We start from the raw sequence: 27,840 nt of genomic DNA on the forward strand, positions 1-27,840 counted from the left end.
TAAAAGTTTATGACTCTCAGACAATATAATGTGATCATATGTCAAAGATTTTACTTAATTCATTAACTAATGAGGGGAACAATAAGATGTTAAAATGGATCTGAAAATTTGAGAAGCTATGCCTACATAGTCCCACCTTTAACTATAAAGAAACATTAGGATAATTTTTTCATTCAGATAAAACTGTTCCCTTTGAGATTATCTGTTCCACCAGACATAACTTATTTACATCTCTATTAGACAGAAACCTGTGAGTTAACCTTTGCCCCAAGGAGTTATACAATAGTCCAATCAATAGAAAGTCAAGCCTAGTACTACACTGAAAGAACACCCAGAAGATTCTTGTACCTGTTTTCAGATTCTGAATAATCTTCCGATGCCTGTTCCCTTGATGTTGAAATGTGTTCAGTCCTTGCTCTATATTCATTCACTCCCTCGGTTTTATCACTCAGTTTGTAATATAAATAATATCAATATTCTGATGACTCCCATATTATATTGATAGTTTAGATCTCTTTCCTGAACTCCATACTGAGACCTCCGACTGCCCACAGTACAATGCACTTAACTCCCTAAGGTACAGTTTAAATTTAACATGACCGAAACTAAATTCTAAGTTTTTTCTTCTGGGAACACTGACGCCACCTACTCTGCCAGACCCCATGACAGCTACTCTCTCGTCAGGCAAGCAGAAGTTATCAGTCCCTTATTTTCTCACACACTCCATAGGTGATTTGTTAGGAAATACTAATTCACCTTCAAAACATATTAGGATTTAACATCTCACAACCTCTATTGTTACCAACTCTTACAATCACAACTCTTACAACTCTTACATTACATTCTGCAGATGTGTTCCTGCAGAAGTTCTGAGCTCGAGGGAAGACAACTTTGACAAATAAAGCAGAATGAACTACTAGTTCCAACCTGAGTACCTGTATAAACCAGCTCTCAAGAGAATCCATTCTACCAGAAAGTTCAAGAATGGTGTTATTGAGTAGAATATTACTTCTTTAATCGATTTATCTATGCAGCTACTTCTAATATCTTTGAGAACATATAAAAATTTTCTTGTTTTAAATATGCTATGAATATTCTTTTACTTTTTAAATTCTCGAACTTTTTCTACATAAGTGAAAATAGTCACTTTCAAAATAACTGATTCCTCTGATGTACATGTTGCTCTTCAGGGAGCCTGAAATACGCTGCTAATGCTTTAGGTTTAAAAATTTTGTTTTAAAGTACTGTTTATGTTTTAGTGAAGAAGCACTGTGGATTAGCTTGCCAGGACTGCTGTCACAAATATCAGACTGGGTGAAGTAACAACAGAAGTTTTGTTCTCAGAATTCTGGATGCTAGAATAAGATCAAGGTGTCAGTGGAGCTGAAATCTGCTGGCTGCTCTCCTTCGCACGTAGATAGCCATCTTCTCTCTGTTTTTACGTGGTTTTCTCTTTATGCCTGTGTCCTCATCTTGTTTTGATATGGATGCTGGTCACATCAGAGAAGGACCCACCCATCTGACTTAGTTTTGTCTTAATGACCTTTTTAAAAGACAACACATTCTGAAGTACTGGAAGTTAGGACTTCAACATGTGAATTTTGTGGGGACACAATCCATCCCATAATATTCTCACATCAGTAATGGGTGCACATGTCATGCTTAGTTAGGTAAATGGCACAAATACTGAAGGATGAGATTGAGCCAGCGCCGTACATGCCAAGAGTCCAGAATACTGTTGGAATTCAGGGCCCGGGGCACATGTCCCTCCAGATGTCCTTTAGGACTGAGGTGTGTGCTAGTAATCTCCATCAAGCCAATGAGCAAAGTACCTATGCTCCCATCTCTTTCTTGATGAAACAGAGATGCAAAGACATTAAAACAAGAGCAAAGGAAGTCACATCAGCCAAGTGGTAGCAAAAAAGACTACACTTTTTCCTTGATTGACTGTTGTATTTTGTTTTCACGTTGATCATATTTACCACTTTTCAACACAAAATAATTTATTAAGCAATTCACATAAAATCAAGATATTTTCAATTTGTCAAAGTAGTCTTTTCCTTTGTTAAGTAAAAAATCCAGTAGTGTTTTGTAGTTGGGGACAATAGGCTAAATCAATGCAGAAAAATTTAAAACTACTAATTGAAGCATTAAGTGTCTGTCAGTGTTCTGGTGATTTGGGGCTGAAATCTGCTCTCTTCTTTATTTTCCTTTGTCAGCGGTGTTCACCATGGTAACTTCAATAAAAGTCCCCTCACGAATGTTTTCTTCTAAAGTGCCAAGCACCTTTTTAAAGAAGGCTGACAACCTGGTAGGAGTGGGTGTTTGGAAAATAAATGAAAAATATTCTGCTTTCTTCATGATTGGTGTGGGTGGGAAGGGGTGAGGAAATTATTGAGAAAATAAGAGTTGAGTAAAGAAACATCTTACATTGTTTGGGAATAAAAATTAATTTGTTTTTTGAGGTAGGAAATTAATTTAAATATGCTAGAGAAACTTCCCTTTCATAAAATTTTATTATTTCTGATCTTAAACAAGGACAATATTTGTCAATAGAAATTCATGGACAAATATGGAATATGGACAGATCTGGCCGAAACTTAGTTCAGTAAATTCTGCTTGGGTCCAGGTTCAACTTTCTTGGGATCAAATGGGGAAACTATTAAAATGGGACTTTGAGCACATCATCAAATCCCCCTGGTTCCCTCTACTTCCTCCTCCTAACGTGGAAGTGGCAGAAGTCCAGGGGTCTCAGTCACATATTAGTGTCAACTAGGGATCATTAGAAAATGCCAGTGCCATGGCTCTACTCAGAAATTATGGTTTGATTGGTCTGGGGTGACACTCAGATAGAAAGAGGTTTTATTTTGTTTGTTTTTTAAGCACTAAGTCACTTGTACTGTCTAGCCAGAATTGAGAGTCACTGTATTCATTGATAACAGAAGTCGCTTCAAATTCTACCATTCTAAGTCATTTGTCTTCAGATTGACTCCAGCAGGACTGGGCCCTGATAAGCATACCCATAAAATATCTTTGTTTTCATAATTATGTATTTTTCTGTGCAGTACTTGAGAAAGAAGGGCATTAGCTTTTAATTTAAGGAATTTAGAATCTTTATTCTTGTTTATCCTACTCAATATCCAGAATAAGTCCTACATGTAATGTCAGTGTTTAGTGTACAAGCAATGATTTCCCTTCTGAAACACATTGGTTTTTCAGTTTATTGCTTAAAGGCTGATTAAAAGGCTAACTAGATCCAATAGAATATATTTTTTATGTGTATAGAAATAGCAAAGATAGAACTAACAGTATTGCTCTCTAGTGACTATAAAACTGTTGGCAGGTGGATCACTTTTCACTTTAGAACAATGATTTTTATTCTTGACAGCACATTAGAATTGCCTGGGAAGGTTTCTGAAAGTCCTCATGTCCAGGGTGTATGCTAGATCAAATAAGAATTGCTGCATGAGGCACCAGTTTTTTGCTTTTGTTTTTAATTCCAAAGCTATATTCTGAAAATCTGAGCCAAGGATGAGAATTTCTTGTTCTAGAATGAAATGTTTGTGAACAAACTGTATTGAGCAATAAACCAATGGCAGAAAGCTAAGAGCAGGTTACAAATAGCACCTTCCATCTCCCTGTGGATAACATCATATAACATTGTGGGAGAACATTATTCTCCTTCAGCTAAAATTTCCATAGTGAGGGAAGTCTTCCTGTTAGTTTAAATGTTCTGAATTACTAGCCTACAACCATTTTTTTCCTGAAGACAGCAAATGAAACATTTCCTTTTTAAGCTGATGAATAATATCTAGGCCAGTCTGTTCACAGGCCCCTTTTAAGATGATTGAAATGGTAAGTAAAAGAAGAACAAAATATATAATTTTTTTTTTTTTTTTAGGCTATAAATTTGTTAGGTCAAATGACAAATCAAAAAGACTCAGTGAAGTATGCCTTTTAAATTTCTGGTTGATTGCTTGCTGGTAAGTGAAGATGCATCTCTGCATGAGTCCTCTCCACTGCAGTGTGGATTGCGACATCCACTGTAACCTATAAGAGCTCAAAACCTCAATACTGTAGCATCACAAGTGTGCTTAATTGTCATTCCGCAGCTTGGTTCTGGTATGTCCCCAAAGCCTACAAATCATTATCAAACAAGAAAATCAAGTAAACAAGCTCTCTGGCCTGACTCTGATCTATACTATCATCCTTCAGCATAAAAAGGTATTCACTCAGATGGTTAGTTAAACGCTCTAATAATGAACTTGGATCAGAGAAATGATTTGCTAATGCTTTTACAAACACAGGGAGTAGGAAAGCTGATTTCCTCCCAATCACACGTGCCAAATCTACTTGTTTTCAATGGCTTGGACAGAAAGCCAAAGCTTGGAAATGGAAGATAAAAGTATTAATAGGAGTAAGTTAAAAAAAAAAAAGTTTCCTTCATAAATTATATCTGATCTCTTTTTCTGAGATGACTGACATGTTGCAAATACAATAATTTATGGTCAGTTGCCTTTAATTCTTAAAATCATACAAAACAGTTATTTAGAATGAAATAGGTTTAATATTCAAAAACGTGAGAAATAACTTGCAATTCAATCTGGGATCTGAATTAGCACCATCTATATATAGAATGAATTTGATATATGTGAACAAATTAGTTTTATTAATATATATATATATTACCTATATATATATAGGTAAAACAGGTTTGTTTGATATAGTTGTTTTTATGGACCCTTCTGGGATTTAAGCTTATTTTTATTAGTTGGTTGGGCATGAAACAGGTTGCACACCCCTTAGTTCTAGGGCCTTGGCAAAATTAACCTCCAGTGGCTTCCCGGTGCCTTTGGTGAGCCTCAGGGATCGAATGCAACCTCGGAATCTGATGCTGGTTGTCAGGCCAAACTGGTTGAGGCCAGCTGAAAAGACAAAATAAGAGAGCTTTGGGTTTTTGTTTTGTTGTTTTTGTTTTTGGCAATCCTGGGGGATGGAACCCAGGGCTTCCCACATGCTGGCAAGATCTTCCACTGTTCCACTGAGCTACATCTTCAGTTTTGAAAATTTGCTGCATTAAATGCTAAGAACTTCTTTCAAAGCCAATAGTTAAAGATTAAATTGGAATGCTGTCTTGCATAAAGTTAGGCATTTTGTTTTTTGCTTAACTAATAGATTTGTAGAGAAATACCAACTTTTCTATAGTTATATATTTTGAAACATGGAAACATCTGGAATTATGCATTTGAAGACATCAAACAAATGCTGTGGTTTGGAATGAAAAAATTTACAGCAGTGACTGAAAACTATAAAGTTGTATTTTATGAAACAAAGTAACATCCAATATTTCAAATATTGAATCAGGATATGGGTTGGTTTTAAAAGGTGACTTTATCACTTTCTTACATTGGAAAAATAAATCTCAAAACGTTAAGTTGGTTGGAAGCACACATAAAATTTTCTTCCCTTTATTAAGAAGAACCATCTGTCAACAGGCAGACCTGGTGCTAACTGGGACTTCATTTCATGGACTGAATGGAGAAGAGGGTTTATCCTGGTTGTAGAAGTAGGTCTTTTTAAAACCCAGAGCTAACTTGGAAAGGGGAGCTCTCAATTGGTCCTTGTTTACTTCTTTATCTTTTGCTTCACTACTAGTGAATACTATACATTGTGCATGTTGTGTAAAGCAGAGAAGCTTCATATAAATGAGGACAAAAGTTCCTTTTGCTAAAATGATGAAGGTCCATTCCAGGGGTCTGTGTTATTATAGTACTTATTAAGGGGCACTGGGCTTATTTCTTAGCAAATGGACCACTCTTACTTATGGGCACTTTAGGCAACTCTCTATGGTTCACAGGCTATATTTAATGTGGTAGGGAAGGATTTCAAATGCAGATTTATTGCTTGGGTTTCTTTGTAAGATAAACTCTATAATAACCTAAGGGGGAAATTAGTTGCATTTAACCCAATGATTTCCAGAACTTGAGGAAATAAGTTCCACAACATTTTATGATCCCTCTGGTATATTAATTTAAAAAAATTAGAAAGAACACCAACTCTGGCCTCAATTGCTAGTAAATGCCTCATATCTTTTATAAGCCAAATTCATTTCCTCTAGGCTTCACTTCTTCTTGGATGAAACTTTGGGGGCTATCATGAAAAATTCAGTCCCATGTGGTCTACATAAGTAATATGCTCATTTTATAGACTGGAAATTTGAGGTAAAGTGCTATATTTGTGAGGAGATTCTTAATGCTAGGAAGCAAGTATACTTAGGTACACATTTTTGGACGTGTTTATATAATTATACATGTTTCAAAATCACAAACATAATAGTGCAAAGAAATTCTGGCTGGAGTTACCAATTCTTACCTGGGAAACCTCCAACAAACACAGGGTCATTTGTATCAGCTGATGTAGATGCTGGGTTTGGGCTTTGGGCTTCCACCCGGTTCCCATCTACTGTGAGCTCAATGCGGTGTTTGATCTTGTTGGCTGTGACTCTGTGCCACTGTCCATCACACAAATGTCCTGGGATCCCAGCATCGTAGAGAGCAGTGAATCGGCCGGCGCCATTGTCCACATGAAACATAAGCTGGAGAGAGTAGGAAAGCGAACAATCCCAGATGGTTTCATTAGAGGGAAATCGTGATGGTTCACAGAGCAAAAATGATCAGGTCTCTAGAAAAGATGTCACCTGGAAGCATCTGAAGTGAACCCAACTGGTTCATATTAAAAATTATTTCAAAAATGGGCAGGAATTAAAATACAAATCTGATCACCCAGAGTAGCAAATTATGTTCTTTGCTTTTGGACATCATTAGTATTAATAGACAAGGTATATGAAGCTGGCTGTTTTCAGACAAGTCTGAAGTCAAACATCAAAAAAAAAAAAAAAGGATGTAGTATACACAGAAAAATCACCACACATCATTTTAGAGTGTGAGAGTTCTTGGTGAACCTTATAAAACTTTCTTAAAAGATGTTGTTTAAAGTGATCCATTAATTTGGTTTACAAATTCACTTTAAAGGACTTTAAAAAATTTAAACGCTTGATGTTTTAATTGTATTTCTTTTCCTTCATGGATTCTATTTTATATATGGGACTAAGTTACATAAATTACTTTTGGAGGCACGTTTCATGTCACAGGTGCCAAAGACCTGAGCCAGAAGGCCAGTTAAATTCCTAACAATGAAGAACTTAGATTAGAAGTTCTTGTTTAAATGAGAAAAATCTGTTTTTAGTAATATGGCAAGGACCCTGAAATTTGAGATGTCAGAATTCTTTTGAAGCTGATGAAGAAAAGAAACATATTGAAATATTAAAAACAGTCAATTTGGCAACACATTTGACAAGGTGAAAGAAAAGAAATACAGTTTTGTAAAAAGATTAAAAGTGTAAGTAAATAGTAGGAAAGTTTGTAAAATGTACAATGATGTAAATGTTGGCAAGGAGTTTAGTATACGGAGAATTTGTAATCACAGATTTTGCATATACAAGGAACCTGGTGAGAAATCACATGATACATGGACACATCAACAGTATCTAGGTTATGAGCAGGTGGTAAAACTTGAAAAGGTATAGAAAAGGTATGTTTTCAAATTTGACAAAACTATTAAGTGTTGCTTATTTGTTCATCCTTTTTGCCTAGAAGTTCCTGGATCTTTTTTTTTTTTTTTTTTTTTTTTTGGTTGTTGTTATGTTGCCTTTGTGGGTGGTTTGAAGACTGTGGAGAGAGAGAGAGAGAGAGAGAGAGAGAGAGAGAGAGAGAGGAGGCAAGGCACATGTATTTTCTGTTGTTTTGTTGCGATGCTGGGGATTGAACCCAGGGCCTTGTGCATGCAAGGCAAGCACTCTACCAACTGAGCTATATCCCCAACCCCAATGCACATGTATTTTAAGTCACTATGTAATTTTGATTCTTGAAGGCAACAGCATCTTAAGCAGCGGGCCATGGAAGTGTGCAGGATATGTGCAGAGTTGAAGCTAATATCCAAATAGAAAACCTGTGAGATGCCTTGCTTTGCCTCCTTGTTTTACTAGCTCCCTATAGTACAAAGGGTATATAAACAGGTCATCTCACTGCAAGTTGCTGGTCATAGGCAGGCAGGGACTAAAGAGGTGTTGAGAATTAGATTATCCATTGTCAGCAAACTGACAAAACACTTCTGTAAGTTTGCTCTTTTTTTGAAATGGTATCTGGATGCTTTTAAATAAAAATTGAGAAACTGCTGTTAGTTGGCCATCCTGTTTTCTAAGAGATGCCTACCCTATTAAAGGAGGCAGACTGATTTTAGATGGTCCAAACCTTGTTCCACTGGAAACAATAGTTGCATAGACTGTGTTCACAGAAGAGCATAACAGAGTACTTAGCACAACATAGTAAGAGTTTGAGTTCAAAAATGACTCGGTCCATTATTGGTCAACCCAATTGCCTTGCTGTAGGCTTAACACATTTAAAGTTTAAACTGGCCCAGAGAATAATTATGCTGAAAACACATACAAATTAACATAATCTGGAAGAAAGAAAAGAGACACTGTAGCTTTCTGAGGACAAAGAAAATATCAAGACTTCAAAATGGAGTTCTCTACGTATGAATAATGATGTCATCAAGAAACTGGTGTTTGGATTGCCGACACTCACCTTTTCATCAATCATTTCAATTCCCATCCCATCCATTTTTTGACTACTGATTCCCAGAAGAACTCCAGTTGTTCTAGTTGTACGGAACTCAAATTCTACAAGAAGGTCCAATCCCACTTTGAATCCACCAACTGTAAAATAAAGTGTTTTTTTTTTTTTTTAATGGGAATTAGAGTGTAGACATTGATAATTTAAATCTGCACAGTGTATTGGTTTTACTAGATTTCAATTCACGCTACCCAAATGAGGCTGAGGTTCCAGACATCCATATAGCCTATACCTCTACCATTGTGTCAGTACATATTTTATGATTTTAGCTTATTTTCTTGGCTGCCTTTTCTCCAGAAATGGAAATTCTGTGAGGGTATAGACTGTCTATATTGCTCAACATTTTGTTCCTGTGTATATCAAAGTATCTAGCATATATTGGAAGTTTAATAGATATTTGTTGAATAAATGAATGAATGAACACACACTGAGATGGAATCAAAGAACCTCAAAGCTAGGTATGATTTTTTTAGAAGTCTGTCTGATGGACTAAGTAAAGAATTTCAAAGACTATTGAGTAAAATTTTATTGAGGCACTCTAAATGGTAGCACAAAGATCTGAAAGAGTAAAAGTTACCAAATATTTTATTAATAAAGATAGAAACTGCAAATACAATTTTTAATGAGAAGATTCTGGAATATACACAGACTTTTCTAATTCACCCAGTTAATTCTTTTCTCTATAATTTTACATATTTGGTTTATTGATTTATTTAATCTTTTAACATGTATTTAAGATATTTCTCATAGAAACAAAGTGATTATTCTAGACCACTTGAACTGAATGGCATATTAGGAGAGGACTCATGGAAAATTTCTGCATGTCTTATATTTATTAGACAGGAAATAAATGCAGTGCGTAACCACAACCATTGCTAGTGAAGGGTGGGACCTGTTATGTAAAGACCGTTCTTCTGAGAACCTTGATGGTTCTGGATAGGCAAAGGTGGATTTATAGCAGTTTTGAAAAGTAAAGGGTAGAAGAAGTTGAATTGTTTTGTACAGTAAAAAATAAAGGGAAAAGTAAGAAGCAAAGGATGACATGGTCCCGTTCAGCTGAGGACAGAGGGAGCGTAGAGGCCAATAAAAACTCGAGTGATTGGCTGACTGGCATGCTTTGAAGGACAAAGAAGGCCAAGTTGTGTTTTCCAGTGAAGTAACCTCCTCTGACCACCCCAGTCTTATGTATGCTATAGTGTGCTCTGTGGAGAGGATGAGGAGTTGTTGAAAATTAGGGAAGTGATTAATTTTCCAATCCAGTTGGAACCAGAACCAAGAGTTCTGCTGGATGGTAAGTCAATCCACTAGCTACAGACGCTGAAGTTGAAGTCTGCCATCCATTCTGAAGAAGAGAATGAATTTGTGGAAGTCTTGGGAAAGCATTTGGACTTCCACGGCACGTCAAATTTGGGGTTTAACATAACCTCCAATGTTTCAGTGTTTAACATGTGTTTTTCTGATTTCTGCTTCTGCATAGGTGGTGTTTCCCACTTAGGCTTTGGGACAGGGTCCTAATCTTCCACCTCTCACAGCTTTTGTAGGGAATGTCCAACTCATCTTCTAAATCTTTACTCAAATATAAATTCTTCCTTGAAACTTTCCTGATTTTTCAACCTAAATTAATCTTTCTTCTAAATATCTACAGAACTTTGCTTCTTTTATAGTTTTGCAATGTTTTTTACTTGTCTTTCTTGTGATTTTTGAGCAAATTATATCTTACCTATTGATCATATATTATTAAAGGAAGGAACTACATCTTATTTACTTCTCTGTTTCCCATAATAATTTCCATGTTAGGAACTTATAATTTTTTAGTGAACAAATACACATGTCTACGCAAACCATAGTATTAATATTCTAAAAGTATGTTAATGTCAGATTTTTTTTTTGGTTATTAAAGAGAGGTTAGTTCAGTTTTTTTTTTTTTTTTCCCACTGTCAGTAAGAAATAAGCACAAGTATGTGTGCAGTGTGTGAATGTGTGTGTGTATATCATGAGATGGAGTCTGGCAAAGAATTGAAGAGGAAGAAAGAAAAATGGTATCATATATTCAGAAAGGTAGATAGGGAAAACTGGAAGGTAGAGAAATCACAGTATAAACACGCAGAGCTTTTCTGCAAGAATTACACTTATTTTGCTGTCATTGGTCTTTAATGAAGGAGATAAAATAAACTAAGTTTTCACTTTATTTTTTCTATTAGTTCTTATCAGAATTAGGTATGTGAATTTTTAAGAGGCACTTTTTTTTTATTACTTCTAGAAGCTCATGTTACATTTAAATAAAGAGGATGAGCTTGGGATTCTGGGACTTTTAGTTTTTGGTATGGGTAAGAAGTTAGAATTCATACATAGGTAATATGCGAAAGGAAGGAAAAGGAGGAGCCTCACCTGCTTTGGCAAAACCTGTCCCATCAAAATAGGTTCCCCTTTGAGCATTAGCAAAGCAAGTCCCGACATGGAAGCTGGAGGTTGGCTGTTCAAGATCAACAGGGGCTTCTTCCATGTGAAGATTCCTAATGCAGCCATCAATGCTGTAGGTCACCTAAACATTCAGGGCAGAAAACACAAATGTCCAGTTTTAGCAGAATGTTGCCTTTTTGTGCAATATAATCATTTGTGGGATGCTTGGTGCATGGAGTCATGGGTCTGTTGTCTTGGACCATCCCTCAGGGATGCCTGGGTCTGTATCACGCCACGAGTATGTGGGTGCTGAGAATCTTGTGTTGTGCTTCTCTTCTAGGTCGTAACCAACACAACTGTCTGATATTCTAAAGACTGCACACTATGTTGCATTATGTGACCTTTGGTTTGATAGAACTATGGGCTCTGCACAGGTATGGTAGCTTTTGATGTGTTTCTAATGTTGCCGATTTCATGTTCTTATTAATAATGTATTAATCTCACTATATATATATATATTTTGTTGTAATCTATATTCAAATTCTGTCTGAAAAAGCAATTAGGTTTGGTTCAGTGCTTGTTCCTTTTGAAAATAATGAAATCAGTGGGTCATCCACTAAGAAAAAACACACACTCAGGAGTTTGCATGAAACTTTTGGGCCTTGAATTTGGAAATTACTCAATCATATTCTACACACACACACACACATATTGTACCTAGGATTAAACTCAGGGGCACTCAACCACTGAGCCACATCTCCAGCCCTTTTTTGTATTTTATTTAGAGACCAGGTATCACTGAGTTGCTTAGCACCTTGCTTTTGCTGAGGCTGGCTTTGAACTCACAATCCTCCTGCCTCAGCCTCCTGAGCTGCTGGGATTACAGAGGTGCACCACCGCACCCAGATGCACCACTATATTTCATCTGGTTTTAGGAATTCAAGTTAGTCACTTTTGCCACTATCACCTCAGAGACTCTTATTTTGATGGACCTAGGTAGCATATCTGATAGCCATGAAAAAAGAGCAAGTCATTCACAAGAAATGTCAAATGCCGAGAAATTGCCTTTGATAAATGAATAAAACTATCATGTGCTCTAATTTGAATATAGAAATGTATCACATTGTATCTAGTGAATTCTCTAAAAACACTAATCCTCTGTGCTGCTCAGAATAACACTTTTCAAAGGAAACCAGGATATATGGTCTGACAAAAAATTATTTTGTGACTATTGATTTACAAAATTGTGAGAACTTTAAGTTCTGAATCTGAAATTGAATAAGTATTCTTTGACTACCACATTTCTCCGTAGTCACTAAGTCTCTAGTCCTGAAATGGTATCATGAATACCATCATCTTTATCTTCCTTGTCCAGTATTTTCTACATGCCTGGTTCTCTTTCAAATACTTAAAATATACTACCTCATTTCATCTTTACAGTGACTCTGGTACTTTCATTACCCTACTTTGCAAAAGAGGGGACTTTGTTAAAGAAAGATGAAGCATTTGTTCAAGGTCACACATCTTGTCAATAGTTAGGCAGATATTTAAACCAAGGGAGTTGGGCTCCAGGGTCCACTCTCAGTGTTCTGTGACATTACCTCACACAATTTAATCTGTCTAGAAAACATTTTATCATGTCTCAGAAAAGATGATTTCCTATCCACCTGCCATGAGCCCATGTGATCTAACAATTTAAAAATACATACATAAATAAGTGACTCAGATATTTAGGCAACAAGGAAGGAATTAGACACTTACTGGACCAATTCTTCGGGTGGTGTAGTTGATGGGTAATCCACCAACATACAGCATTCCCACAACATCCAGGATATCTGCTTTCTTGGGACTGATAGTTCTGTTGGAGGCGTCATCTACATAAAGAATTCCTTCTTGCTTAATTCTCATAATCTTAATCTACAAAAATGAAAAAGTCATTAATGTCAATCTTGAATGATTTCAAACATGCATAGTACAAGACATAAGAACTTGTGCGGTATTCACAAGGAAGGGGAAATAATTTATGGGCTAAGCCATAATGTAAAGGTGTGTACACCTATTCAACATAATATTTCAAACTTTGTCTTTTCCATGACTATCACCACTAAAAAGTTACAAGCTTTTCCTGGGTTAGTTTTAGGTTGAAGTTGCTTCTAGAGGCTTTCAGGTGTGCATATGTGTCAAAAGACAGGTGAGTTATATGAAAACTTACAGACTGATAGCACTGCCATGAATTAAGTGGGCTGCAAGATTCATGTCTAGTTTTAAGAGTGTTTTAGTTTGAGCAAAACCTGGACTTCTCATGCCATTTGATACCTGCTACATCTCTCTATCTAACAGGCCCTTCTTGTGCAGAATTAGAAGAAGAGCATGGGTAGGGGAGGTACGGTCATTTCTGCAGCAGCTGATTAGTCCAAAGTCAGGGAGGAAGATCGAAACCCTACTGATGCTGAAATTATGGCAGTAAAGGGAGCATCTTCCAGGACAGAATAAAAAGGGGTGTGAAGACTGGCTTGAGTATAGAACCTTAGAGTCTAAATTTAGTAAAGGGATTATGTGAGCCTGTGGAATGCTGGAACCCAAGGATGGTTTTAAAATGAGTCTGGGTTAGAATTAGAGTAATCTAACACATTACTTTATAGGTATCTATTTTAGTGTGGGAGGTAATTTTAAAATCTTCAAAAATAAAATCTGCCTTTGATTTGGGTAATTATCTTATTTAGGTCTCTTAATCCTAACTTTATTATGGCCTCGAATATGTCTTTTTCTCAAGTGTCATATTTATTATCCCATTACCCAGAGATCAGAATAAATATTAATGGGAGGAGAACTCCATTGAGATTTCTATTTGCTAATTGTAAGTTTTCAATCACGTATAAAGACTGCATTTCTTATTTCTGAGATAAATTGGATGATGTAGAGTTTGTATTATGTGTGTGTATATATGTATATATATATATATTTTTTTTTAGGTTCTTTGGCTTTCTATATGATTTGACAAGTCAAAGTAGATTAACACATCAAATCTAACATCTAATAATATCCTACTCTGAAAATTAAACATTTTATTGGTCTACCTAGGGAAACTGTACTTAATAGGCTATCACAGGTGCAGAGACAAATTTTGAGTTTTTGTTTTAATCAGGCAGTATATTATCTACTTGCGGTCATGCCAAAGACGATTGTAAGCTGGCAAATGAGCCTTCTGTGCCCATAATAGCACAGTTTCTGGGTGGAAGGCCAACCTTTTAAAGTTGTTCCAAATGACTATCAGTGGGAATGGTACCTTAGGGTCCTTTAAACCCGACACTGCAGAGATCCCCAGACTCTTGGTTTTCAGACACCCCTAAGTCTTAGGCCCCCATCTGAGTGTGACCGACTTATAGTATTTCTTGAAAGAGAGGTCTTATAGTACCTTCGAAATAGGCACATGTAATCTCAAAATAAATATTATTCCTCTACATTAACTACCCAGAGCTTTATGATTAATACACACTGTATCCTATAATTCTTACTTAGACTGGTGGGAATGTCTTCAACCCCTTGGCCCAGTTTGCAGACAGATGTTCGGGAGCTGCAGTCTTGTAACAATGGCAAAACCCTGGAGCACCATGATTGGGTTTGTAAGTGGTCAAAGGTCAACCTACCCAGGATATGATCACATATTCCAAGGTTGTGCAAGTTGTATACAGCACTGGCTTTATTTTTAACCTCTGCCCCATTCCAGGAGCATGAGAGTTAGTGCCTGCCCTGGCAAAATAGTGCTGGCACCAGGGGAAGGTCCTTGGCTGCCACCCGGAGAGCTGCCACCATCCTGGGCACCGTTACCTTGTGCCACTGGCCATCATTGATTTTGGTAGGGATCATGGTGTTGGTGTCCCCACTCCCCAAGTCGTAACTGAAGTACGGCAATCCATTTCTCAGCTGAACTGTAGCAAAATCAGCGTGATTGATCCGAGCCATGTAAAAAAGCAAGCCTGATTCCGCTTCGGTTCGTACTTCCAACTCAATTGTGAGGCTGTGAAATTAAAGCATGTGAAGGGAAACAGAAAAATAAGAGAATTCTTATGCTGAGATGGAGTGGTGTCAACTTCTGGGTTCATTTTCATAACATAGGTAAAATCTTCTCTGACAGAGCTTGCCTGGGCTACTGATTTCCTAAATGGAGCTCCTCAGGCCCAGACAAATATAATTTTATCTCTACTGTACTCAGCAAAAGTAAATAAAAAAACTAACTTCATTAATTAGTAAATGTAGTTGATAAAATTTGATTAAATGTGACTATTCAGTATTTCACTTACCAGTTCTTATACAATATCTCAGAATAATACACACCGGTTTTTAACTTTAGTGTCATCAAAGGCAATGGCAATGTGACTGTTTTTTGAAAGCCCGAACTGCTTGCTCCCCATCAAAAGAGCTGGTTCTGATTCTGCAGCACAAGGTCCCTGTAAAACACCGAGGAGGGAGAGAGAGGAGATTATGAGCTCCGTTTTTTAAATAGGCAACACAGCTGTTTGCTTCTTACCTATTACCTTAGTGTCCTGGTATAATCTTAAAATCCTTAAAAATAAAAACTATTGTTCACCTCTGTAATCTACAGTGTAGTAGATTACAGTGTTAAATGCTTGGTGAATGTGAATCAGTTTTCTTATATCACACCCTTGAATTGCTAAACAATATGCTCAAAAATTCATCAATTCTTATTTTCATTATCCCCTAAGGAAAAATATTGTTTATATTTCAGAGGAAACAGTAATTTCTTTTTCACATTTATTTCACTTATGAAGAATTTTATTCTTGGAAGATTGAACAAGGAAAATGACAAGCTAGCCACCTGCATTAAAAGGGTAGGAAAAAGTGTTCCTTCTTGCCCTCCCATTTCCATCTCCCATTATATTACTTTTCCTTGAAAATTATCAGTCTACTAGAAGGTTGCCATGAATTTAGACTTTCAAGATGGTGTATCTAAACCTGCAAGTCAGCCCATTCAGGTCCTTAGTCGGTTGCTAGGCAACCCAGCACATTTTTTTAATGTAAACTACCATACACCATTTCCACTTCTCCTGTTCAAAGATGAGCTTCCTAGGGTGCTTAAGAGGGACAGCTAGGTACAGGGCTGTGCTGTCACTTGATTTAATGCTCTGCCTTCACCATCTTGAAATTCTTAACAACTTTTGATCAGGGGGCTCTACATTTTCATTTTGCATTGAGCTTTGCAAATTATACCATTGATCCTGGCTATGTGGACCATATTTGGTTGCTGTAACAAACAACCCAGTAATCAAGGTTCTGCAAATAACCAAATCGGCAAACTTCTTTCCCTGTTCTTTATTTTCACAAGACAGCTCCATGTACAGGCAGCTTAAGAAGTCTTTTAGAACTCACAGTACATGGGAAAATCAATAACCTGCGCACTCTGCCTGGTACATCTCTTTTTAAGATCTGAGCTTAATAGCTCTGGATGGGCCACTGCCCAATGAGTGCTGACTCAGCCGAGGTTTCCAAACAGCCCAGGGCTTGCTTTGGATGCAGAGTGTTCCAGTGTACCTCTGAGATGACTCATCAGCACACAGGAAATCTTTACTTGAGGAATAGCCTTGTTCTCTTTTCTCTTGAGCTTAGTCAAATGCAACATTCTGGCACAGCAGGCAAAGGGCTTAAAGTGTTTCAAAATGCTGTAAAATTGGTCTTCATGGAAGTATTTCTCTTCTTGCTTCCCAGGAGATGGTCAGTTATAAAGAGCAGACTGTGGCTAAAATTCATATAGCAATGCAAAAACCCAGTAGGAAGGACAGGAAAATGCTACTCACGGCACCTTATTTCCACTGCCCACAGTGAGAGCATAAATGGAAAGGCTCTGGTGGCTTAATGTCGCCGTCCTCAGTGAGGCTATTAATAGAACTGGGATCATTTATCAATCTTTTGCAGTATTTCCTGTACACAGGACCTTCTCAAAAACACATGTAGCCGACAATTCTTAGAAACCTCTAAGAGAATCCTATCTGCTGTGAGTCCACGGGGGCAGAATTTCACTAACACATCTTTAAACCTTCATCTTTGAAAATGGAGCAACTGGAAAGGTCAATGGATGCTGAGGAATTAAGGAGCAATAATGTCTCCTGAAAGGAAACCACAGTGTGTTTCGCTCCTATTATTGTTACTATCGACAGCTACTTGTTTGGTTACTGAATGTAGATGTTTCTTTGTTATTTCCACAATCCCAGAGTGCCAGGGACTCGAACCCGGGTCTCCAGCATGAGAGGCTGAATGTAGATGTTAATAGAAAAAAATCAGATTTGAATTTGAATAAAATAAAACCATGTTCTTTTGTGATCTTTATACTGATCTCAGTGGCAGTTGTAAAGATTGGGTATGTTACTGGTGGCACCTGTATACTATGGAGAGCTTGTATTTATCTGTTACGTGGAGGCCCAAACACCATGATAACTTTGTCAGCTAGACAGGTGTTTCCAAAATAGGTTCTGAACTGAACAACAGTTCTTTGTCACATACTATCAGATTTTCTAGATGGAAGTGGTCCTACTTAAGTCCTTTGAGGAAAAAACCTTGACCAGAAAAGAACAGGGACTTTGTCAAGGTCCTTCTAAGAACCATGAACACCCCACTTAAAATGAAGAACATTCCTCAAAATTCCCACTTTACTTTTGAAAAGGGTGGATCTGAACAAGCGGGCAGAAGCAGTGGTTAATATAACGGTGTACTCCAACTGGCCTAAGCTGAAGAAGATAGTGGGAACAAACTGATTAATGGGTAACCTCAAAGTAGAAAGCCAGGCTGGTAAATTCAGCCTTCTTTGAGGACATCAAAAACTGACACTAACATCAATTTGCAATCAGATTGTATATTACAGATATTGCTTTAATAAAATGTCTATCACCTTCCTCTATAAAATTGGAAGTAGGAAAAGTGCGGAGAAGTGCTAGTGTAAGGGGGTTTTTACATGTATCTGATTTAGGATTTCAGGAAAAGAAAATCCTCTGACCTCTAGTTTAGCAATATTTTGGTACAATCTAGATCTCTCCCCTTGCTCAGTTAAAGAGAGCCTGGACTGAATCTGAATCATGTCTGCTTTCCATCACCATCTCTGGGTGAACTGAATCTGAGTCTGAAATTAGGATGGGTGCAGGGCAGCGCTGTTCTAGAGGTTTGCTTGCTGTTACTGCGGCTTCCCTTCCCCCTCCCTCAGTCCCCCAGAGGGTGGAGCTGCTCCCTCTGCAGCTCTGGCTTCTCTCGCCCTTCTAACATTTTAAAGGGGAACATGTGAGATGCATCAGAAAATGCTTGTGCTATGCACAAGAATGAAATGATCTTGTCAGTAAGGACGTTTTCAACCCTGCTTCCCATAGAAATCTAAGCTAAGCCAGAGGAGTAGGAGGAAAGATCTCATTAGGTAATTCCAAGAAACCTTTAAAGATGGCTCATTGCAAGATGAATTTTCCTCCTCTCACCTACAAGAGCTTGAGGGGAGTCTTTACTGTGATGCTGTTCCTGTGCTGTTTTGGAAACACTGATCTCTGAAATGTGCTAAACAATTAAAAAAAAAAAAAAAATCAGTCTCTGTAGAGGCTCATCAATCTCAACGTGTTACAATTCTGCCACCTTGTGGGGACTCTTTAAAATACTGCAAGTACATTATGGGGGATATGATATATGGAGAGGACTGGGATGTGCTTTTTAATTTGTCTCTGCTTGACTGGTGACAAGTTGTAGGCAGACTGACTTGGACTTGGAGGGGGAGTCTAATGTCACAGTGTTTCTGTTGATATGAGCAATGATATGGTTGGAGAGGATTCTGAAGGAAGTCAGACTTCCCACAGCCATGTTTAGGGAAGTGGAGAATATGCTGGTTAGTAATGAGGTGAAAACCTTTTCACCCTATTTAATTCTAAGTCAGAGTAAAATAGAGGGGTCATATTCAACTTCTGATTGGTGGATGACATTTGGAAATAAATTATTGGATTCAAGATAGTACATGATTCCCTGATAAGCATCCCTCACATTCAGATAGGTGCAGAGCAGAGATTTAAATTGCATTTATGAAAATTGACATCTTTGTTCTTGAAAGCACCAAAGACCAATCATCAGAAAAAAACTGCATGATTTTTTTCTTTTATGAGTCAATAATCCCCATAACAAGTGTAGGCTAAAATCATATCTGATGATTACTTGTGATTTTCTTTATGGATGAATACTCGGTGGAAGATACTAGGGTTTTTTTTTTTAACTGTCTTTAATGTCCTGAAATGTAACATTCCTATTCAAGCTGTTTATTGAGAAACTGAATTATATTAACTCCCTGCACACGAGCTCTATTGGTGGGTACTGGGCATTTTCAGTGATATTTACACACAGATGCCTGAAGAGAGATTCCTTGAAGTGTGTAGAGAATGTGTGTTTTTCCTTTAAATACATATCAGTACCCAATCGATTTATCCTTTGGCCTTGACTGTACTTAACTTTTAAAGTCGTAGTATTAAATCTGCTGGAGAAATCACTTTCTTTTTCTCTATCCTTTCCTTCTCTGCCTACTTTATCCCCTCAATTCCCAAAGAGCCCTTATCAACACAGCCCTCTTCATGGCTCCTTATATTGCTCTTCATGATTTTCACACTTTAAACTTTGAGGTTCACAGTTCAACTTTCCTATAAGATGCAAGTGAAAAAATAAGCAGCAGGCATTGTGTACAAACCACACAGCCACTCTCATTATGGGAACATGGTGTAAACGGGACACGGACTCTCAGGGGACTTGCCATGTTTTGACACATCAACGCCTTTCTGTAATACTGGAAGACTCTTACCTCCCCTGTTCCCTGTCATTCTAGATGAGAAAGATCTGCAAATAATATGCAGAAATGCTTTTTCCAGATCTAAATGGGCTGAGGAATAAGAGGGAAAAACAAAGGAATGATAAGCTTCTATGCCATCAGATGAGATAACATGCATGAAATGCCCTCCAATCGCTTAGGTTCTATCATGTATTAACCACACGGGATTGAGGAAATTCATTTCCCAGGGCAGGGCTTTCTCAGGAGGCTCTTCAATTGCTATCTTCTTGCTGTTAGCTGCTTACAGGGTTGGGTGGAAAGAAGAAAAAGAAGGAAGAAGAGGAGATCCTTTTTGTCAATTGCACTAGAACAAATATGGGGCTTATATACAAGAAGCTTCCACATCAAAAATTAACTTAGTCTGGCGTGGTGACTACACCTATAATACCGGTGACTTGGGAGGCTGAGACGGGAGGATAGAGTTCAAAGCCAGCCTCAGCAAAAGTGAGGTGCTAAGCAACTCAGTGACATCCTGTCTCTAAATAAAATACAAAAGAGAGCTATGAATGTAGCTCAGTGGTTGGGTATCCCTGAGTTTAATCCCTGGTACACTCACGCAACCCCCCAAAATTAACTTGTCTTAACTATTAAGTAACAATTTTTAAAAATCTAAACTTCGATAAAAATAAAACAGTGGGATTTGTAAATGATGAGAAACTTGGGTTCTAATCATCACATGTTGGAGTTTGAAATTGCTTAAAAATAGAATACCCTCCTGCAACCCATTCTCCCTAGTGCTTTCCTCCACCCTTTAAGTATGAGAGGTTAAACTAAATAGTTCACACAGAAGGACTGACAGAGCCATGGGCCTTACCATGACCAGGGGCTCTGCATGCAATGTGTAACTTATTCTCCGGTGATAATTCTCAAAGGTAGATATTATTATCTTATCTTTCAATGGGTTACCTTATATTTGAGAGGACCAATCACCTGCCAGAGTTCACTGAACAAAAGCGGGCTGGGCTGGAAAGCTAGTGATTACTTACTCTTGTGCTATCACTCTTGCTACCCACCCTGACTAGCAATGATGCTATCATCTTCATCTCTACATTTATTAGATAATTAATACTGGTTTAAAAATATATTTTTAAAACTTTAAGTTTTAGTGACCTTTAAAGAGAAGACTCTTCTTCCCCCACACACAGAAAGATAGAAAATAAGGAAGAAATCAAACTAAGAGAGGAGATGTATGTGGCTCCACAATCTGAATTTCTATAATACAATTTCATAAAGAAAGTTCTAAAGTTATAATTCTGACCACACAGTCATAAAGAATTACAATGTACAAGAGAGGGGTGATAGCAGATAGAGTTTAGATGCTTTTGTGACTTTTGTGCCAATTCTCACTCATGTAACCTTGGACCATGTTCGAATTGCTAAGGTCTTCTCTAGCTGTGATATGAAGAGTAACTTCTCTACTGTTCTTTCCAGAACAACCAGTTGGGCCGTTCCACGATTTTTGGCCATGTTCTTGTCTACTAAGTGTAATGCTATATTTTTGGAAAACTTAAACCATATACTGCTTAAGAGAAAAGGGAAATCAGAATTAGAACAGAAAGTTCCAAGAAAACTCAAGAGAGTAGAAACCTCCGTTCCCATTTCTAAAAATAGGGTTTTTAGAAATCACAGAGGAATGTGCTTGAGATGACCTATAAAACAACATTTGGGTGGGCACTTAGGAAAATAAGGGGATTATTGGAGGCCAGTAGGGGTCTTCTCCAAAAATCCAAACCAAACCATCAGGTACAAGATGAGAGACCTGACTGGAAATTCTAGTGATAAGAAGACCCATAGGGTGAAGTTTCCTTCACAAAATATTGTATCTGTTTAGGAGTCAACAGCATAAGTGAACCCATTGAAAACATTAACAATCCAGGTACATTAATAGAAAAAGTGATAACAGACTCAGGGACAAAGTGCTGTCCCTTGATCTGGCCACTCCTTTTTTTGAGTAGAATGGTCTGTCCTATGTGCCATATTTTAAAAGGGATATTTCAAACTCAAGAGTATTGATTTCTGGGGATATGAAGATTATAAATTTGGTCATACAAAGAATACCTGATCAAATGGGATATTTAGTCTGGGGGGAATAAGACTTAACTATTTTTGAATCCTGAAAGGGTTATTAATAGGGATGCTAATGTGTTTGGTTATAGAAACGCCACCATTACATGGAAGTTATAGGGATACAGTTTGACTTCAATATAACCAATGGGTTTCTAACAATGAGAACCTGTTTATCATGGCCCTGGAAAACCTTGTCAATGAAGTGTTCAAGCAAAGGCTCCAAGTCCACATCAAGTATTCTACAGAAGGAGTTCACATGGGAGTCTAGGAAGGTGATGGGACCTGATGATCTCTAGGGCTCTTGACAAATAAAGTTTATAATTCTAAGTTTGTCGTTGAGAAATTAGGGTCTATTTTCTTAGAAATCATTTTATAAGGGCATGCTAGGATTTAAGGTCAAAAAAGTCTATCCAACTACTGTTTTTAATTCTTCAATTGAAAATATATTCTTGAGCCTAGGGAACACTTGGCTTTTAAGAAATATAAGGAAGAAAGGAGGAGGATCATTAACCTTCCTTTTGCTGGGAAAAGATCTAGGCTGAAGCCACAGTATAAAATTGCTGAGGGAATATTCTGAAATCCATGTAGCAGATCTCTGTGATACCTCAGGGGGAAATCACCCCACATGACTGATGGCCTTTTGTTTGCTCATTGTGTGATCCTAGGTATTTTCTTTGGTGAGAGAACATTAAAAATATTTCCAATAATTGTAAATAAAATAATTAATAGCTTGTAGGGTTCAAATAAAATAAGATAAAATGCCCACAGAATACTGGACACATCCTAATCACTCACTGAAGGCAGGGATCCCTCAGTGTATCAATGTGATGATGTGTTTCTTCTAATCCTTAAAGAACTTCCACATGCATGATCCCACTTGGTCATCACAGTAACTCCATGCAATAGGCAAGGTAGGTGCTAAGGTCCACATTTTACAGAGGCTAAATTGGTGCTATGAATAAATGACCAGTTTTACTGAATGATGATTACTTGCCCTGTCATTTAATACATTTTCTAGTGATAACGAGCTCATGGCTTTATAGAACAACCCATTCCATCATGGAAATCAAAGAGAATGGGATGGTCAAGAGTCTTCTGCACTCGAAACAACACGTTCCACCCACTACTGGCGATGGATTACAGATATGATCAGATGCTGTTGATGCTAGTGAAATTGACCCCCTCTGACACTATGGTGATAGGAATGTAAACGGGCGTAACCTCTGGAAAAGGCAATTCAGATACGTGTGTTGAGAACCTCAGACATATTCATATTTTGGTCTCATAATTCCCCATCTATGCATCTATTCTAAGAAAAAAATTGGAAATGATGAAAATGTATGATTCACAGAAGCGATTATCAGAGTTTAGGTTCTAATAGTGAAAAACTACAAATACTCTACAGAGCCCACAATGACTACTCAAAGAAGAATAAATTGTAAAGGCAGAGTGCTGCAGTGATAGTGAGCCAGACTTTGGAGAAAGATCCATGGGTTTTAATTTCCTATCCTGACACTAACTAGCTGGGCGAGGGGGTGAGTTACTTAAGTTAGCTAATTCTTATCAAATCCACTCAAATTGGAATGACGATTTGTATTTTACAGAGCAGTTACAACAATTACACATAACATGGAATGGAAATTGTTTAGATAGCAGCTAAAACATAGTAAGTCTTTGAAGACAGTAATTATAATCATTACCATTTAATAATCATGATATATATGAAATACTTAGTATATGACAGACATATGGCAAACATTTTATTTTAATATCCCAATAATAACATATGTGCTGTCAATGTCCTCACTTCACAGATGAGGAAACTGAGGAATTGTTTGACCAAACAGCTTTTCCAAATTCTTTTTGTTGTTGTTGTTGTTCTTTTTAGATATACATGATAGTAGAATCATGACATATTGTACATACATGGAGTATAGCTTATATTCTAATTAGGATCCCATTCTTGTGGTTGTACATGATATGGAGTTATAGTAGTTGTGTATTCACATATGAACATAGGAAAGTTATGTCTGATTCATTCTGTCTTTTCTGATCCCATCCTCCCTCCTTTCTCTTTATTCCCCTTAGCTTTCCCAAATTCATATAGAGGGTTGGTTGGACTAGGATTGATTGAACTGGGATTTGACTCCAGGCAGTCTGACTACTACCTCCTGCACTGTGACACATTTTTGAGTGTCTTTATATGTGTGTGTATCATAATAAAAAAATCATAGCAGACTCACACATTTACGTGATGTTTAGAAACAGTAATTATTACTTACTAATAATACTATTATTAGTATTAATTGTGTATTATGAGTTTCTTAAAATGAGATGACCAAATTTCACGGGCCCTGGTGAGATCTGTATGTAAAAGGCAAATAAAAGCGATTGAAAAGTGATATGATTGCCTCTCTGGCTTGGTATTCTGGGTAGCTTCTATTGCTAATTCTGGATATTTCTGCGCTTTCCAACTTTTCAACTGAAAACTGCAAAATTTTATAAACATAAAAATTATAGGGAAACAGATCCATAAATAAAAGTAACCCACGGTATATGTGAGAGGAGTAGGTTTTCAGATGCAGGTTACCTTCTTTCAACAGTGGCAACAGCATATATTCAATTCCCTGAACCTCTTCCCTTCTGAAGATGACTCAAAACGCAGACTGAAGATTCAAAAGCAATGGATCATAAACACTCACATGTACCACGGCGGGGCTGGGTGTAAGGAAGGCTGGGGTGGGAACTGGCTCAGGCTGGATAATGATTTCAGCTGGAACTCCCCCATCTTCATCTTCCCAGGGTTTTTGATGGGTACAGCGACCAATGTCTGCATTTTTGAAGGACACAGGCTGAGCGAAGTCCATGGGGCTAATTGAATGGAACCAAATATTTATTTCTTAGTTTTCGTTCCTTTACAATTAAGTCAGAACCTCCTACCCTCCCTTTTAAGACCTCCCCGCAGTGCAGTCTAACAATTCTAAATTAAGATCTTCATGGATTCTTTTCCCCAGGGATTTGGATAATGTAGAAGCAATAGTGGTCCTCAGATTTAAAAACGTAGCAGAAAGGAGAGTTACTTACACGGAGTTAATAACAAGATTCCACACACAGCCTTCAAAAGGAGGAATGTTTCTGAGCGGGGAAGGTAGGAATTCAGGTGGAGCACCCCCAATGAAAAGCTTTTTGACTTCAATAGGCTGTTCTACTGTGAGATTTTGCATGTGTCTTTTATCTTCATCGACTTGAACAGTAAAGATGCTGATAAAACATTTAAAATAAACAAACACAAATCACATATTATTCAAGACAGTTGGAAATCTCATTTCTGCCACCTCTTACCCATTGTTCCCATAATGTTGAGATGAGCCCAGATTGAATCATTAGGAACTCTACATTAACCAGTGTTATTTTTTTTCCCCAGGATTTTGTCCCTTGTCTGCCTTAACTGTCTCTGAAAGCTTACTGAGACCAGGCATTGTGCAGAAGCAACATGAGCCTCTGGTGGAGGTGACAGCTGTGGTCTGCAGCCCAAAACACGAGCCTGTGAACGCGGCGGCTCCTGTGCTGAGCAGTGATGTCTAATCCCGTAAGGATCACTTGGTTAGGCACAGCATGGGGTCAGATTTTGCTGGACTCTATTTTTTGGTTTGTACTGGCTATTATCTTCTTGCTAGGGGACAAACTGTACTCCTGAGAGCTTAGACTGCAGGAATCAACAGCAAACACTTACAGTATGTTGTTTTATAAGATTGTAGCTGCTGGCTTTTGCATAGAAGAGGCAGGCAAGAACACCACGCTCATTGTTCCTTGCAACAATTTGCCTTAGTGGCTGTTTCATTAATTTCCCTAATTTGCTTATGAGAGATAACTGGCACACGACTAATTGAAAACCTCATGCTACTTATTCACAACAATCTGTGGATCCTGAGGCAGAGAATCAGGAGACAAAGTTCCAATGACCAAAGGCATTTTCTCTTTTGCTGTAGAAGCAGGTTTTGAGCTTGGTCCCAACAGTCATCTGGGGACCATTAGTCATAAATATTAGTCACTAGTCCCAAGATCATGAATGGATTACTGAAAACTTACTTCCTATTTGAAGACAAAACCAAAGTACTCTGTTGGAAAATGAAGTCCTAAAATTCTATCTCACTTGATTTTATAAGAAAAAAACCTCATGTGGAAGTGGAAAAAATAAATTAAGGCAACAAATTGGCACTGAGTATGAATCCACTTTGATATACTTCAAAAGAGAAAAAACACAAGATGGATTTTGCTATGGCTCAAGATACCACTTTTCAAGGGGGTGTAGAGGGAACAGGTCAGATTTAGTTTCAAAGGTAAATTAGGAAAAATGATGTTTTTAAGAAATCAGATTCTAGGAGAACATGTAGGCAAATATCAACTTCATTGCTAAGAGTGTTGGAGATTTAGGAGACTTTTAGGAAGCCTCTCACTTCTGGGTATGTGTGACTCACTGAGAAGCCCCCTGCCCGGCCACTTTTCTCCCTTCGCTTAAAAGCAACCTCTTGCTAACATGATGAAGTGGTGTTCCTAGGGCTTTAATGAGGATGTAAGTCACTACTAAAGATTTCTAAGGACGGCAAATCTCTGCTCTTGATTAGAGTTTTAAGGAGGCAGGGACCCTCCTCTTTCTGGGGTAGACTCTCTCTATAGTAGCTTCTGCCCCAGCTCATATTTTACATTTTAAGTGCATCAAATCTAAAGGATCATGATATCAGTTCTTTTCTACTAGATCCTAGGGTAGTGATGTGGAATGAATGAGGGCTTTCAGAAGGAACAGACTGGAATTAAGTACTAGTGTGGAAGCCTACTAGTGCTGTGACCTTGGGCAAGTTATTTAATCATGCTCAATTTCATTTCATTCATTTATAAAATGGAGATAAAAATACCTATTTCAAACACTGGAAAACATTAATTAAGGGTTTCCCCCGAGGCTGTTTTACTTAATAAGGGCATTGCTAGAAGACAATAGCTGAATTCAGTTCATATTTTACATTTTAAGTGCATCAAATCTAAATGATTTATGTAGTGCTTATGTAGAGAAGGACATTACCAACATGTCCATTATAATCTGGTGTGCTTTGTTTTTTTTTTTTTTATTTATTTATTTTTTGCTGAGTTACTTTTTTGTGCAAAACACCACAATAAACAATGCATTACCCTTTAGTATTATGACATGTCCGCTGTATTGTCATTATTCTCTTTTATAATTTTAGTGGTTGATTCTTAGAGTTTCATAATTAAATATTTTATTACTTACATTCTTTTCCTTTTTTGTTCAAAATATTGGTCCAAGACTTTTGTTTCTTCAAGTCACCACCAATTGAATTACATAGTAAGTATCTTGACATTTGTAATTTACATGAAAAATTAAATCTCAATGACAAGGAAGAAAATATTTGGGTGGTAGGATCCAAATCCTGCTCTCATTTTGGAAACCCCAACTATGCTTGAAATATCTGACCCAACTTCATGGTCTTTAACCTAATTCTGTACCTACGTGTACAGAATGTTTTCAGAGGACAAGCCCAATTCAGTTGCTTATCTTAGTTGCCTACCCAGCCATTTCAGGGCCTTGGGGTTTTAATATTTTCATCCAGTTAGAACTGCTGAGGTAGATGTTGGGAGAAGGATCAGAGGTCAAAGCAGTCATGAAAAGCAGAGGTCACTAGAGTATCAAGAATCAGATAACAAAGTGAATGAAATGAGAATTTTTTTCCAGAGAAAGGGATAGAAAAGAAGAGAAAATGAAGAAAGAGGAGTGAAAAGAGGCAGAGAAGTACACAGAAGGTCGATCTTGGGAAG

General features: G+C 37.5%; 1 protein-coding gene across 7 annotated transcripts in view; it reads right to left on the bottom strand.

Annotated features, from left to right (window-relative positions):
* Positions 1 to 3,827: 3,827 nt before the first annotated feature.
* Positions 3,828 to 27,840, bottom strand: part of Lama2 (laminin subunit alpha 2) — a 582,198-nt gene continuing 558,185 nt past the window's right edge. For all 7 annotated transcript variants that reach the window (XM_047557822.1, XM_047557827.1, XM_047557826.1 and 4 more), the window contains 9 exons: positions 25,096 to 25,272; positions 24,714 to 24,882; positions 15,429 to 15,541; positions 14,922 to 15,111; positions 12,855 to 13,010; positions 11,082 to 11,235; positions 8,646 to 8,776; positions 6,373 to 6,595; positions 3,828 to 4,925 (listed from right to left, as the gene is read on the bottom strand). In XM_047557822.1, the coding sequence (XP_047413778.1) occupies positions 4,768 to 4,925; positions 6,373 to 6,595; positions 8,646 to 8,776; positions 11,082 to 11,235; positions 12,855 to 13,010; positions 14,922 to 15,111; positions 15,429 to 15,541; positions 24,714 to 24,882; positions 25,096 to 25,272 (1,471 nt within the window). In that variant the 3' untranslated portion in view covers positions 3,828 to 4,767. The remainder of the gene's footprint in view (positions 4,926 to 6,372; positions 6,596 to 8,645; positions 8,777 to 11,081; positions 11,236 to 12,854; positions 13,011 to 14,921; positions 15,112 to 15,428; positions 15,542 to 24,713; positions 24,883 to 25,095; positions 25,273 to 27,840) is intronic.

This window comes from Sciurus carolinensis, chromosome 7 (assembly GCF_902686445.1).
Source record: "Sciurus carolinensis chromosome 7, mSciCar1.2, whole genome shotgun sequence".
In the NCBI taxonomy this organism is placed as follows: Eukaryota; Metazoa; Chordata; class Mammalia; order Rodentia; family Sciuridae; genus Sciurus; species Sciurus carolinensis.